General features: G+C 39.0%; 1 protein-coding gene across 4 annotated transcripts in view; it reads left to right on the forward strand.

Moving 5' to 3' along the window:
- Dip2c (disco interacting protein 2 homolog C) overlaps nt 1–13,099 on the forward strand; it is a 373,272-nt gene that overhangs the window by 345,375 nt on the left and 14,798 nt on the right. For all 4 annotated transcript variants that reach the window (XM_038334504.1, XM_038334505.1, XM_038334506.1 and 1 more), the window contains one exon: nt 7,723–7,784. In XM_038334504.1, the coding sequence (XP_038190432.1) occupies nt 7,723–7,784 (62 nt within the window). The remainder of the gene's footprint in view (nt 1–7,722; nt 7,785–13,099) is intronic.

A 13,099-nucleotide genomic window follows, 5' to 3' on the forward strand; every position in this document is an offset into this window, starting at 1 on the left:
TAATTCCCTAGTCTTTCATTTTTATCTGTCCACCTAGATGTACAGTGTTTTAAGATGTCTTACAGAGAATGAAGGTAGTGTGTATATCTTTGCCCTGAAGTGTCTGGCTTATGAGCCCCTACATAACTTCTTCCATAAGCGATAAATAATTGCTGAAGAGAGGAAAGTCTTCAGCGGAGCTGCCTGTAGGCAGTTCTGGGAACGTTGCATTTGAAAGTCATCACCCATGATGAGGTGGACTTTCTGGTGATGCAGTTGCCTAAGCCATCCATTCTCCTGTAAGTGACTCCTCACCTGAGTTCCTTTAAGTAAACCCAGTAAACTCATTGATTCAGTAAGCTAAACTTGAAATCAGTTCATTGGGCATTTGTTTGCGTCCTCTTTGGTATAAATAGACATTTGTTCATGTCTTCCCAGGAGAAGTTATAGAACATAGAGTTAACATATTAATTCCAAAACTTAAATGTGTATATACATGTGTACACACAGAGTTACAGTTTTCCCTTAAATAGGTTAATTACTTGAAATGAAACATTGTGTAAGATCCAGGCAACGTGAGGAATCCTTGCTTCCTATGCACCTGGCACCTAATAGTTATCTGATAAATATGCTGAAAAAATGTTGAGCAAGTGAAGTATTAATTTTATAATGGGAGATAGTAATATATTTTTACTTTCTTTTTTTTAAAAAAAAACCCTCATAAGTATGGCTACTAATTTGAACTTTATCATCACCAATAGGTGTTATGGCCTTGTTTGTGGGTCTTGGAAAAATTTTCAAGCATTTTTATACTTTTCATATTTTCCATGTCTTCATTTAATTTTTAGTTAGATTTTCCTTTTACAAATTTAATTTACTATTAAGTTAGAAATATCAAAATTTCTGATAGTAGAAATTAAAGTAAATGATACACAAAGGAAAACGGCCCTGCGGTCTCTTGTTGAAGACCATTTGGATCAGATTTTGCTACAGAATTAACTTTTGCAGGGCTGAGAAGATAGCTCCTAGGTAGCGTGGCATATATAGTATGTACAAATTCTTGGGCTTTGTACCCTGCATGTAAGCAAGCATGGTGGTGCACACCTGTAATCCCAGCTCTTGAGTAGAGTGGGCCGAAGATGAGACCCTCAAGATCATCACTGGAAACTAGTGTGATGCAACCAGTTTAGGATGTATTTATAATTTAAAAGCATTTTTTTTATTTAAAAAACAGTCTTTTTGAAAAGTAGCTAGAGATGTACCACTCTGGTACTTCCCAGAAGGCTGTGGCGGGGGGCAGCGACTCATAAGTTCTCATACATTTAAGCCTCTATACCTCAGAAAAGGTGGTCCATCTATGCTCTTGTTTTCTGCCACCCAAGGTAAAATTTACCAGAAACTAACCAATGATAAAGTGAGATGAACAGTCAACACATATATCTTTTTTTTTTCTTTCCAGAAAGTGTGAGTATCTTTTGTCATTGAGGAGGATAAAAGAATAAAGAGTGACTTGGTCAAAGGCATCTACTTTAGGGTGGGTGATCACAGAAGTTTTTGGACAGATGTCAGTTTGCAACATACATCATATTCACAAAAACGATGGAGCTGTAAAAAATATCTAGGTGATAGTAAATGAGTAAGAGATGGTGTAGAAGCTCTGGGGAAGGCCTGTTCACTGGATATTCATGTTCCATTATTTTATAAAATTAAAAATTATCTGATGAAGCTACTGAACAAAGAAAGCCCATGAAGCACATAGTTTGGAGGGCAGAAATCTTTATCTTCATCCCCATAGTATTTTCTCTAGAACAAGACACAGTGTGAAATAAGGTGTGAGGAAGATTAATGTGCAAAATAAAACATAAAAAGCTAAGATATTCTTGAGGTGTTCCCACTTTCTTTCTAAATGTTAAAGATGGTAAGAAAACTAAGGCTTCTCTTTGGAAGACCAAAATCACCAGCGCACATAATATTAGCACATCAGTGGGAACATGTGCTGTCAGTCGATGGTTGTTTCTGATCACCATACTTCCACGCCATCAGTGGATAATCAGCTAGTTACAATGATGAGATTTGATCTCTCTAAGACAGTAGTTAAGCAGGGCCTTGTTCAGGCTTGAAAGGGAGCCTCAACCATGTGAATTTGGGCTTTAAAATGTCTGCTCCTTCAAATGGGACTGATTTCACCTTGAGCTCTTATTTTGACCATGATTTATCTGGAAGTGAAGACATTGTTTTTTTTTTTTTTTCCTTTTTTTTCTTTTAAAGAAAAAACATGTCATGTAGGTTGTCTAAAAATAAAGTGCATTTAAATTCACTTAAAAAAAAAGTCTGCTCCTTGGGAAATGCTTTGTAAAATTAATGATGTCATTTTTAGGGGATTTCCTAGCCTTTTTAGGCTTTTATGTGCTTTATAGATTTGGATTTTTTTTTTAAACTACAGAACCAAAAGGCCTGAATAGTTACTTGAATACTCAAAGATGAAATCATGCTTTCCCCCCCCCCCCCCCTAGTGCTGAACAGACACTGATAAATACCATTTAAAATGTATCTGAAGGGGCTGGAGAGGTGACTGAGTTTTAAAATGCTTGCCTTGCAAGGATCTGAGTTCAAATCCAGAACCCACATTAAAAAGGGGTTCAGGCTAGGTAATACATACTTGTAATCCCAACACCAAAGAAGTAAAACCCTGGAGAATCTTAGGGCCTTGCTGGCCAGCCAGCCTAGTCTAGTTGGCATATTTCAAGCCAGTGAAAGACCCTGTTTGTAAGAAAAGTGGACAGTATCTGAGAAAGAATACTTGAGGTTATCTTGTGGCTTCAACAAGCCTATCTCTAATTGTATACACATATATACAAATATATCAGATAGCATGCCATTTCAAAGTTTAAAAGGGAGCCAGAGAAATGACTAGGTGGATAAAGGTGCTTTTTTACTGTCAAGACTGATGACTGAGTTTAGTCTCTAGGAACCATGTGATGGAAGGAGAGAACTCTCACAGGTTGTCCTCTGATCTTTACACATGCACCATAGTACATGTATTCACCATTCTCCCCACACTGTACACAATAAATGAATGTAATTTTAAAAATTAAACTTTAGAAGGAATAAATTATGGGTCTGTCTTTATTTTACAAGCATCTTCTTCACCCAGCTATTTTCAGTACCCAGCCTCCCATATCTCTACCTATGGTCAGTCCTATGTTGAACAACCTTCTCTTTTGTGGAGTTCATCCATGCCTTTGCTTGCTCACACTTTTATCTGCAATGTTTTTGCCTAAAACTGGCTGTTCACCAAATGCATAGCAAAGGCTCTGTCCCCTTCCTGATCCCTTCTGAAACCTTTCAGACTCCATAGGTTCAAGGACCTTCATTCCTCTTCCTTTTATTCTCTACACTTTCTGTCATGTCTTCTTTAGCAGTTGTGCTGGGGAACAGCTTTACTAATGACCTTCTTTAGGATTCAGCACACTCTCATATACACTGATGCTGTCATTTCTGAGCAAGATTCACATTGTATCAGCTAAATGAATACTTGCTTGTTCACAGCTTAGTGTCCCGTCTAAAAAACATAGCACTTCTGAGTTTCTCAAAAATTCACTCGTAGTGTGATTCCTCATCAAGTGAATTGTTCTTACAAGTGAAAATGGCCATTTAGGCTTTGCTTGGTAAGAACATGCAGAGACAGACAGACAGGCAGGCAGGCAGGCAGGCAGGCAGACAGACAAAATGAGGAGTGTTATTAACCTTTGACCTTTTTATTAGGACAGCTTCTAGTTTGATCCTCCCATATTCATGATGGATAAAGCTTAATCATTGGTTTTTATGATGATAGACGCTAGAGAGGTAAAAAAAAAAAAAGCTAGAGAGGTTAAGTAGACTTTGCTAACTGGCAGAGCTATAAAATAAAAACAAAGAAATCTATAAAAATGAGTCATTTATAATTTTTATGAATGGTATTTCTTAGAATCTTGAGCTATAAAAATGATTTAATTTTGATTTATTGAGTTTACGATGAATATAGATACTGTAAAAATCAAATTATCTCTTTAGTTTTTAATTAGCTTTAGCATCAGTTTCTTCCCTCTTTCCCTCCCTCCCTCCCTCTCTCCCTCCCTCCCTCCCTCCCTCCCTCCCTTCTTCTCTCCCTTCCTTCCTTCCTTCCTATCTTTCAAGACAGGGTTTCAGTATGTAGCCCTGGCTTTCCCGGAACTCTCTATGTAGACCAAACTGGCCTCTGTTTCCTGGGTACTGGGATTAAAGGCATGGGCCACTATTCCCAACCTAACATCAATTTCTATAGCACCATTAAACAGTGTCATTGTTTATTAACCTATGCTGGGAACAATTTCCCATAGCATTGACTGCTATTTAAAGCAGAGAAACTCTCTGCATTAGCTATGTAACATAAAAATTAGCATTCTCTTTTCATTAAAGGAAGAGAAAGGAAAATAATGCCTTCCATCTCCCTATGGAGACCTCAGTTGTTTTCTCATTATGGGGCAGAAATAAAAGAAACTTAAATGTGAATGCTGGCATTTTATTACATAGGATAAGATGAGTTATTTGTCTGAGAGGAAAGCTTGTCTATAAATAACTGTGGAATTAAATCAATGTAATAGTTCTAGTCAACCTTAAAACTTGAAATTTGAAACTTGAAACTCCCACAGAGAAAGAGAAATACAGTCATCACAATGATAGAAATAAGAGTCATTGATCATTAAAGAGAACAAAGTGAAGTGCTCAAAGGGCAGTATAACTCTCCCAGCATAAAACAGATATAATAAGAGTTTAATTAATTTGAACTATCAAGCCACTTGTTTTCCCCTGCCATGTTCTTAAATGAGAGAAGTTAAAAATAAAGTGTTGTCAGAAATTTTTGCATGCTCTGGGGAGTTAGTCACTGTCAGCTACAACTTTCTTGCTGTCTTCTGCTGTATGTTGTCCTTGGTAATTAAGTCTCTGATCTGAGATTACAGAACCTGGATCCTCCATCACTTGACTTGTTCTTTGTTACAGTCAAGAAAAGTTCCTGGGTTTCAGACCATGCTTTGAACTAAGAATTCAGGACCCAAGCTTGTCATTTAAGATCAGTGAGAACAGCAAAGCTGCACCACTCTCCAGCCTAAGCGATTGCATGTTGCTTACCAGCCCTGGAAAAGGAAGCCTTCGCTGGGCCCGTTTTCCTACAGGCTCAGAGTGAGGAAGTTAGGTCTGGTGTTGATATGATCTTTTCAGAAGACTCAGCTCAAAGCAAAAACAGATCGTGTATAAATAAATGGGTTCCAGTAAAACATTTTAAAACCAAGCAAGATGGTCTTTGACTGGTCCCTGTGAATCTCATTCCATTTACCAGTTTGACAGCTAATGGCACAGCCTGACAGATGACAGTACAGTGAATTAGCTAGATTTTCACTATCTTTTACCCAGACTACCCCACCTCCACTCTCTCTAAAAATTTGGACTTTTTTATTTGTTTTTGTTTTTGTTTTGAGGCAGGGTCTCATGTAGCCCAGGCTGATGTCAAACTCCATGTATAAAGAGGAAGGAGCAAATATACAGTGTAAGAGCCTGGTACTTGATAGCTTCATACTTCAAATGTACCTCTGATGCTTTTCTTTTACTAATCTTATGAATAGGATGGGGTACCATAATTATAAATGTAAAGACTTATCTTCACTGTCATAATGAGAAAATTATTTAAGGAGCTGAAAAGGTGGCTCAGAGATTAAGAACACTTACTGCTCTTGAAAAAGACCTAAGTTTGGTTCTCAGAACCTGTGTCCTCCACTAGTGTCTACATTCACAGGTGCAGACACATGCACACACATAATTTAAAATAGAATACATCTTTTAAAAAACTGTTTCAATGAAGTCAGTAGATTAAACTAATGAAATATATACTTTGAGGTGAACCATTAAGATATATGCTTGCAAGTGCCATAGGAAAGAGGAAAACTCAAAGCACCATAAAGTCACTGTTGAGGCATGCTATCTACTTTACTGATAAAGATACTGCCACAATTAACATGCCATGATCTGTCCTCTACTTCTCTTTTGTGCTCTGTGGATATGTTGACATCTTTTCAGTTTTCTCCCACCTTTAACAGTATAGTATGGTTAATTTTAATGGTTTCCATATTTGACATTGTTTTGATCTTGTTATTACTTTGTTCCTTGCTTTCTGCATTCTCTTTCCTACCCCATCCCTCCCTTTTCTTCATCCCATTCTAAATTGTTGTGTTCTTTTGTGTGTGTCTCTCCTATGTGTATCCTTTGTGTTTTGTGTCTATTGGCCTGTTGTCTTTTCCTATTTTCTTGTCCCCACCCTCCTGCTGCTTGTAGCCCCACCGACTGTGGACACTGGCCGAGCAGGTAGGGGACTTTTTTGTTCATCACACCAGTTCATACCCATTTCCTTACCTCCTGCGTTTCTAGCCTCCAACATTGGAACATGCTGGAAGTGCAATGCAGAAATGGACAGGTGTTCTACAGGTCTGTGGCAGAGGCACCAACTAGGGTAGATTGAGTCTACTTCCATTTCCCACCATTGTTCACTTTTCAGGACTTGTTTTATGCCTTGCTTGTTTTTAATTGACCACCTATGGTTTTGAGTCTCACATTGTTCACTACATTGGACAGTGTCTCACTACCTGTTCCTCTATAACACAGATCCATTGAATAATTACAAGGTAGAAAGAACACTGTTTCTAGGACACTATCACTATAAGCATACAAGTCTTACTTGTATGTGTTTTGTTTTCTCCTGCTCTCAGTGGTGGGACCCCACTGACTACTATCACAGGGTGTTAGAACAAAAAAGTAATAATTTGTTTTGTCTTAGGTAGGGTCTTACTATGTAACCCTAGTTTGCCTGAAACTTAAAAATACCTACCTGCTTCTGCCCCTGCTTCCTGAGCACTGGGATAAAAAGCATGCACCATCATGCCAACAAAGCTGTTATTTATTCTTACATTTAAACATACTTGTGGTGCAAAATTGAGATTCTTTCTTAAAGAAATATAGTACAATTTATGTAAATTCTGAAGAGCTTAACTTCTCCCACCCCTTTCACAAATCTCTGGTATTAGCCATATTTTTTTCAACCTCAGTATTGCATTGCTTTAACACTAAATGTAAAATATTATGTCATTTCAGTAATAATAGTGAGCAGAGGCCACTGGTCAGAAGTTACTCCCGTATATTTTTAGAAGATATTTGTGATGCCAAGATGAGATTTTTGGACTGCTATATTAAATGAAGACAGCTCAGAGTACTTACTACTCAGCTGACTTTGGGAAACATAGAATCTCCCTGACTTATGTCACAGACAAAAATAGCCTTCTGAGGCTGGAGGCACAAGCAGGACTAAAAGGAACAAAATAATTATCTTTTGTATCTTCCTCCTCAATCTGTCAGCTCCTGTCACGCTTCAGCTTCAGTATCTGAAGGTCTAAAAATAGCCTTTCTGAATGCATATTGTGAAAAATTCTTAGCAAGACACTTCATATCTTTGACAAACCACTTCTGCAGCCAAACATTTTCTAGTAAAACAAGTTATACCCTCTCTTTTCTTACTATTATGCATAAATAGGGTCAAGCTTTGTGAAGGGCCAGTGTGATCCTAAAATGTTCCTTTGGGAATGTAGATGATCAGACCAGATGTTTTCCCAGTTAGTAGGGTGTATATATATAGCTTCTTTCCCTGCAAACAGGGTAACCATACCATGTTGTTGTTTATAGGGGACATCGGGACCTGACCCTACCACTGTCTATGTTGACATGAGAGCCCTGAGACATGACAGGTATGAGTTCTCTCCTCTCTCCATTTCTCCCTTTCTCCCTTTTTGGTGACCTAGTACATGTGTGTCCAAGTTAAAAAAAAAGTGAAAGAATTCATGTTTATTTGTTCAACATATCATTATATAGATAAAGTGTATGACAGAGAAAGTTGGCTCAAACTTTACAGATAAAAACTTGGTTTACAAGATCAACTGTGTGACTAGTAGTGTCTTGACATACCTTGCTATTTGGAAGTCATGGCCATCTCAGTCAGGTTCCATTTTACATATCAATATATGTCAGCATTTTTACATGAGAATGTGTTGGGGGGATATGTGTATGCGCTCTTGTGCCATATGTAGTTGTATCTATTTAAAAAAATAGAAGTGAACCTACCTTTTCTGACAAACTGCTGAACAAGATTTTAAAGTGGGGCTATTGGTGAGTGTCATTTGTGTTTTTTTGTGTAAGGTATATCTCAGGAAGAGAGGGTAGGAATCATACAAGATTTAATCTTTCGAAGGAATCCCTGCCTCAACTAGAAGATCCTATTGAGATGGCCAGGAGAGAAGAAAAAATGTTATTATTTTACATCAGTGCTTCCCCGTTGAAATGACTGGTGTTCTGCTTGGTGGCGGTAGAAATGCCCCAGTATTCAGTATTGTGGTGTGCAGACATAAACATAGATTGATGTCATAGGTGGTTAGGTTCCCCCCCAACCCCAGAGACAGGGTTTCTCTGTAGCTTTGGAGCCTGTCCTGTAACTAGCTCTTGTAGACCAGGCTGGCCTTGAACTCACAGAAATCCACCTGCTTCTGCCTTCTGAGTGCTGGGATCAAAGGCATGTGTCACCACCACCTGGCGGTGGTTAGGTTTTACATGAATATGTTGCTGTACACCAGCTGTGTTGTTTACCCTGTGTTTTCTAGAAGTTCATTCATCTATCAACACTATAATATATGGGGGGAAAGACCAAAAATGGTTGTGTGGTTAGGGGGTGAGAGCTGGAAAGTAGCATGTACCCCAGCCTGACAGAGTAAGTAGTTGAAACTCTTTAGGAACAGGAATCAGTATCTCTGCAAACTGAAAAGGGGTCCAAATTTGGTTATCAGGTAAAAAATGCAACACTTAGGAGACCAGGGTAGTTACCACTCCTATTTCCACAAGGCTGTATGCATCCTTAGCTAATATTAGACGATATCTGAAACCACTTTTGCTTGGTGCAATTTGCCATTAAATGTGATATGCTGTTATGTAGTTGATAGAGTCAGGGACCCTGCCCACATCCTGCAGTGCCTGGAACAAGTGCTGAAGTATCAGCAACACCAAACAGAAGCCAATAACACTCTTGTTGATGGCCTGCCTGGCCTGTATAGTCCTCTGGGAGACTCTCACAAATCACAGATAATTAGAGGCTTTGTCATTAAAGCCCCTTATGTAATGGCTAGGGACCAATGAAAATGATTTTCCCCTCAGCACTGTCCCCCACTGAATCAGGTTCTGGATGGTCAGAGTTCAATCTAGAGCATTTAAAAACTCAGAACCAGCATTGGGACAATTGAATAACTTGTTCCAGGGTCAGAGGCATGAAGGTCTCCAAGTGATGCCTTTGCATCTGAAAACAAATCCATTTAACTATAAACCTTACTTGGACAATGTCTTGTTTGTACAGATTGCTCAATGAGTGCCTGTGCTAATGACCCTTTAGCAGTTCTGCCTTTGGCCTGTTTCCCCAAATACAAGAAGAACAGACTTCTCAGTGCAGAATGGTTGGATGTCCTCTTGTATTATGAGTACCTTGGCAGTCAGAGAAATCCTCAAGTTTGGATTTTGAAGTTTTCTTTTGGCAAAAGACAGAATGTCTCAAGAACTGTCTTTATCTATTAATTTTATCTATTATCTCTATCTATCTTTTAACCCGTCATTTGTTTTCTTATGATAAATCTCCTTACTGAGAAGGGCAGGGTGTAGAGAAAGTGCTATGAAATGATGGTCTGCATGGTATATATTGATGAAGTAATCTTTGTTCAGCATCAGATTAACACTGTCCTGCTCGAAAGAGCAGGAGGCCTGTGTCAAAGATGAGCCCTTTGTCATCAACTAATTCTGTAATCTTGACCAAGACCTTCTGAGTGACACTTGTCCTAATTTCAAGTCAGTAGTAATAGTCTTTCCTGCCTAGGCTGCTTTGCTCATATTAAAATAATTAGAAATAGACATGATAGTGAGTTGTGTACTGGAAATTGCTCAAGGGTTATGTATCATTAACCTCACTGGATAATGTCATCACTTGCGATGATCAGAAATGATGTTGCCCTTGATGGACTGCTGGACCACAGCTTTTCCTGCATGGAATACCTTAGACTTAGGGGCTGTGTCTGAGCAGTCCCCAGACCTCATATCAGCATGATGGACTGTGCTTAAGGACCTTCTAAGAGCTTGGGTATGATACAGTGCAGTTTCCCTGAAATAACTTGCTTAGTTCTCTTCTATATCAGAGAAAATATGAGGACTATTCCTCAGCCCCCAGAGTATCTCCTGAGATCTTACCCTTCTACCTTCACTCAGGTCTGCCTCAGGCCTTTTCAGTCTACTTTTTCTGCTAGATGTACCTGCTTCTCTTGCTCTATGCTGGCAACTCTTCTCCACATCCTGAGACTGAGCGATACCTCCATGACTCTGCAACTCACTTTCCTTATATTTCTACTGTGGGTATGTGTGCATGTCTGTGTACATGTACATGTTTGTGTATGTACTCGTGCAAATGAGAACTCTTATGTGAATACACACGTGGAAGGCCAGAGAACAGCTTGGGATGCTATTGCTCAGGTTATATTCACCTTTGTTTCGTTGGTTGGTTGGTTGGTTGGTTGGTTGGTTGGTTTGTTGGTTGGTTTGGGCTACAGTATCACTCGCTGAACTTACCACATTTGCTCTACTGGCTGGACAATGAGTTCCAGGGATACTCCTGCCTCCACCTCTCAGCGTTGGAAGTATTATAATTGCTGTTATCATGACCAGTTCTTAACATTTGTTCTGGGGATAAAACTTGGGTTTATTGAATGAGTTATCTCCTCAGATCCATCCTCCACTGTATTTTTCAATAGAAAGACATTTACCATGTACCTGCTTTGTTTACTTCAGTTTATCTGCCTAGGGCCTTTTTCCTTGACCTACTGCATAAAATCTCAGTATCATCTTCATCTTTTCTTCACCTGTCAGTGAAGGTCCACCTTCCTGACATCCAGACACACTGACATTCTCATCTGCATTTTTGGGGTTCCCCTGGCTCCCCCAGGGATATTTTTCTTGTAACCTTGTGAGAAACTGAGTCCATCATTCTAGCTAAAATACAATCTCCTCTGCATTGAAGCCACCTCTTCCAAGACGGAAATAATGGCCCAGGTTTTACATCTTTAGCATTGCCTTTGACCTTGATCAATATATGTAAAATATACTTTGTATTGCATCTCCTGTGATATAGGGGCCCTGGGACTGGACAAGCCCAAGTCCAGATCTCCTCCTTATTTATAACCCTGGGATAGGATATTAGCTCTAGGCTTTCAATTTCCCTGTATTTAGGATGGTAACAGTAAAATGAGTCTTTGCAGGTACCTGTAATAACTGGGGTTGGTGAGGGGGAGACAATAACTCTGATGTTCTTAGGGTAAGTTGAAACATTCTGGGAGCCTTGGTCAGAGAGAAGGTAGAAATTCTAGTAGTAAAGTAAATCTTCCCCCACAGAGGCCTAGTGTCTTCATGCACAATACCCAAACGTGCTACCCTCAGAGAAAACCCAAGGCTAATAGCTGGAAGGCAGTGAGATAAGAGAGCTGTTAAAAATGTTATTCGTTCATTCTTCTGGTGTTCCTATGAAAGTAGGCTAGTGGTTTTCTCATTACAGTTAGGTGAGGATCTGTCATAAGGATTAATTACTTTACCTATTGATTTAATGGGACATTCACTTGGGAGTGTCAAGACACCTGCCCAATTATCACTTAATTCACCTGGGAAAGCTTAGTTTTTCAGTATGCTATGCACTGTGGGAAAGTAGAGCGGACTGGTAGGTGCAAGCTAGCTTAGAAACTGAGATCAAGATCTAAGTAGGTCCGTTCTATGGAAACAAGTGATTAAATAGAGTTATTAACTGTTTAAGCTTGGTTTTATGTCTCTGTGTTTAATACACATTTTATTTTTGTAGCCCAAATGTTAGGGATTTGGCAATCTGCATTTGTAGCCAGGTTGTCATGGAGAACATTTCTGCCTCACATAATGAAGATACATATTCCTCCAGTTTGCAGAATAAATTTAGTTACCACATGTACAAGGGAAAATATTCAGGGGATATTTGAAAGTTATTAATTTTAAAGGTATTATTTACTGTGTATTTATTTAAAATGAATAATAATTCAGTTTCTTTCAGTTTGATCTTTTCTTAAGCACTTGAATTGTTCCATCTTTAGGAAAGAAAAATATTTCTCAGACACCTGCATGTACTGGCTTTTTGGGATCCTGCTCTCTTTGAATGTATACCTTGCTCAGCCTAGAAGGAGGGCTTTGGACCTTCCACAAAGCAAAGTGCCTTACCTCTCTTAAGATTAGATGTGGATGGGGTGGAAGGGTGTGTGGAGGGATGGGAGGTGGGGAGGGAGTGGGAGTTTGGATTGGTATTTTAAAAAAAATTAATAAAATTTAAAAAAAGAACTACCATGAAAAAAGAAAGAAAGAAACAGTTTTAATGGTCTGTCAAATCCTTACCCAGTATTAGTGTAAAGGTCTAGAGTAGAGATTTGTTTGCTTCCATCAGTTCTTATAAACTGAAGTAATGATTAAAGGGTGTGATTAGAACAGTATGAATTCTAGGGCTGGGGATGTAGCTCAGTTAGTAGAGCACTAGCTTAGTTTAGCATGTAAAAAACCCTGTGTTCCATCCCTAGCACTTTATAAACTGGAGGTAGTGGTACATGTAATAATTCTAACACTTGGGAGGAGGAATTGGGAAGACCGGAAAATCAGCTACATAACAAGTTTGACTAGCTTGGGCTCCATAGGAATCATCCTGGGAGGAAGGCAGAAACGAATGAAATCAAAACATGGATTCTAGACTAATCACTACCCAGTGAATAGGTGGGTGTCAAAATTCCCACAAAAGGTGGACAAAGAAAAAGACATCTCAGTAGACTTATGATTGGTCAGCAGCAGGATAGGAGAAGCAAGGGTAAAATCAAAGACAATGTTTGTTTGACTGGGGCGTTTTGTTAGCTTGATCCCTGGTGTGTACTGTGTGAGTAGAATGAGTTCTGTATATACATGTATATGTGTGGTGTGGGTATTCTGC

Source organism: Arvicola amphibius, chromosome 6 (genome assembly GCF_903992535.2).
Source record: "Arvicola amphibius chromosome 6, mArvAmp1.2, whole genome shotgun sequence".
Classification (NCBI taxonomy): Eukaryota; Metazoa; Chordata; class Mammalia; order Rodentia; family Cricetidae; genus Arvicola; species Arvicola amphibius.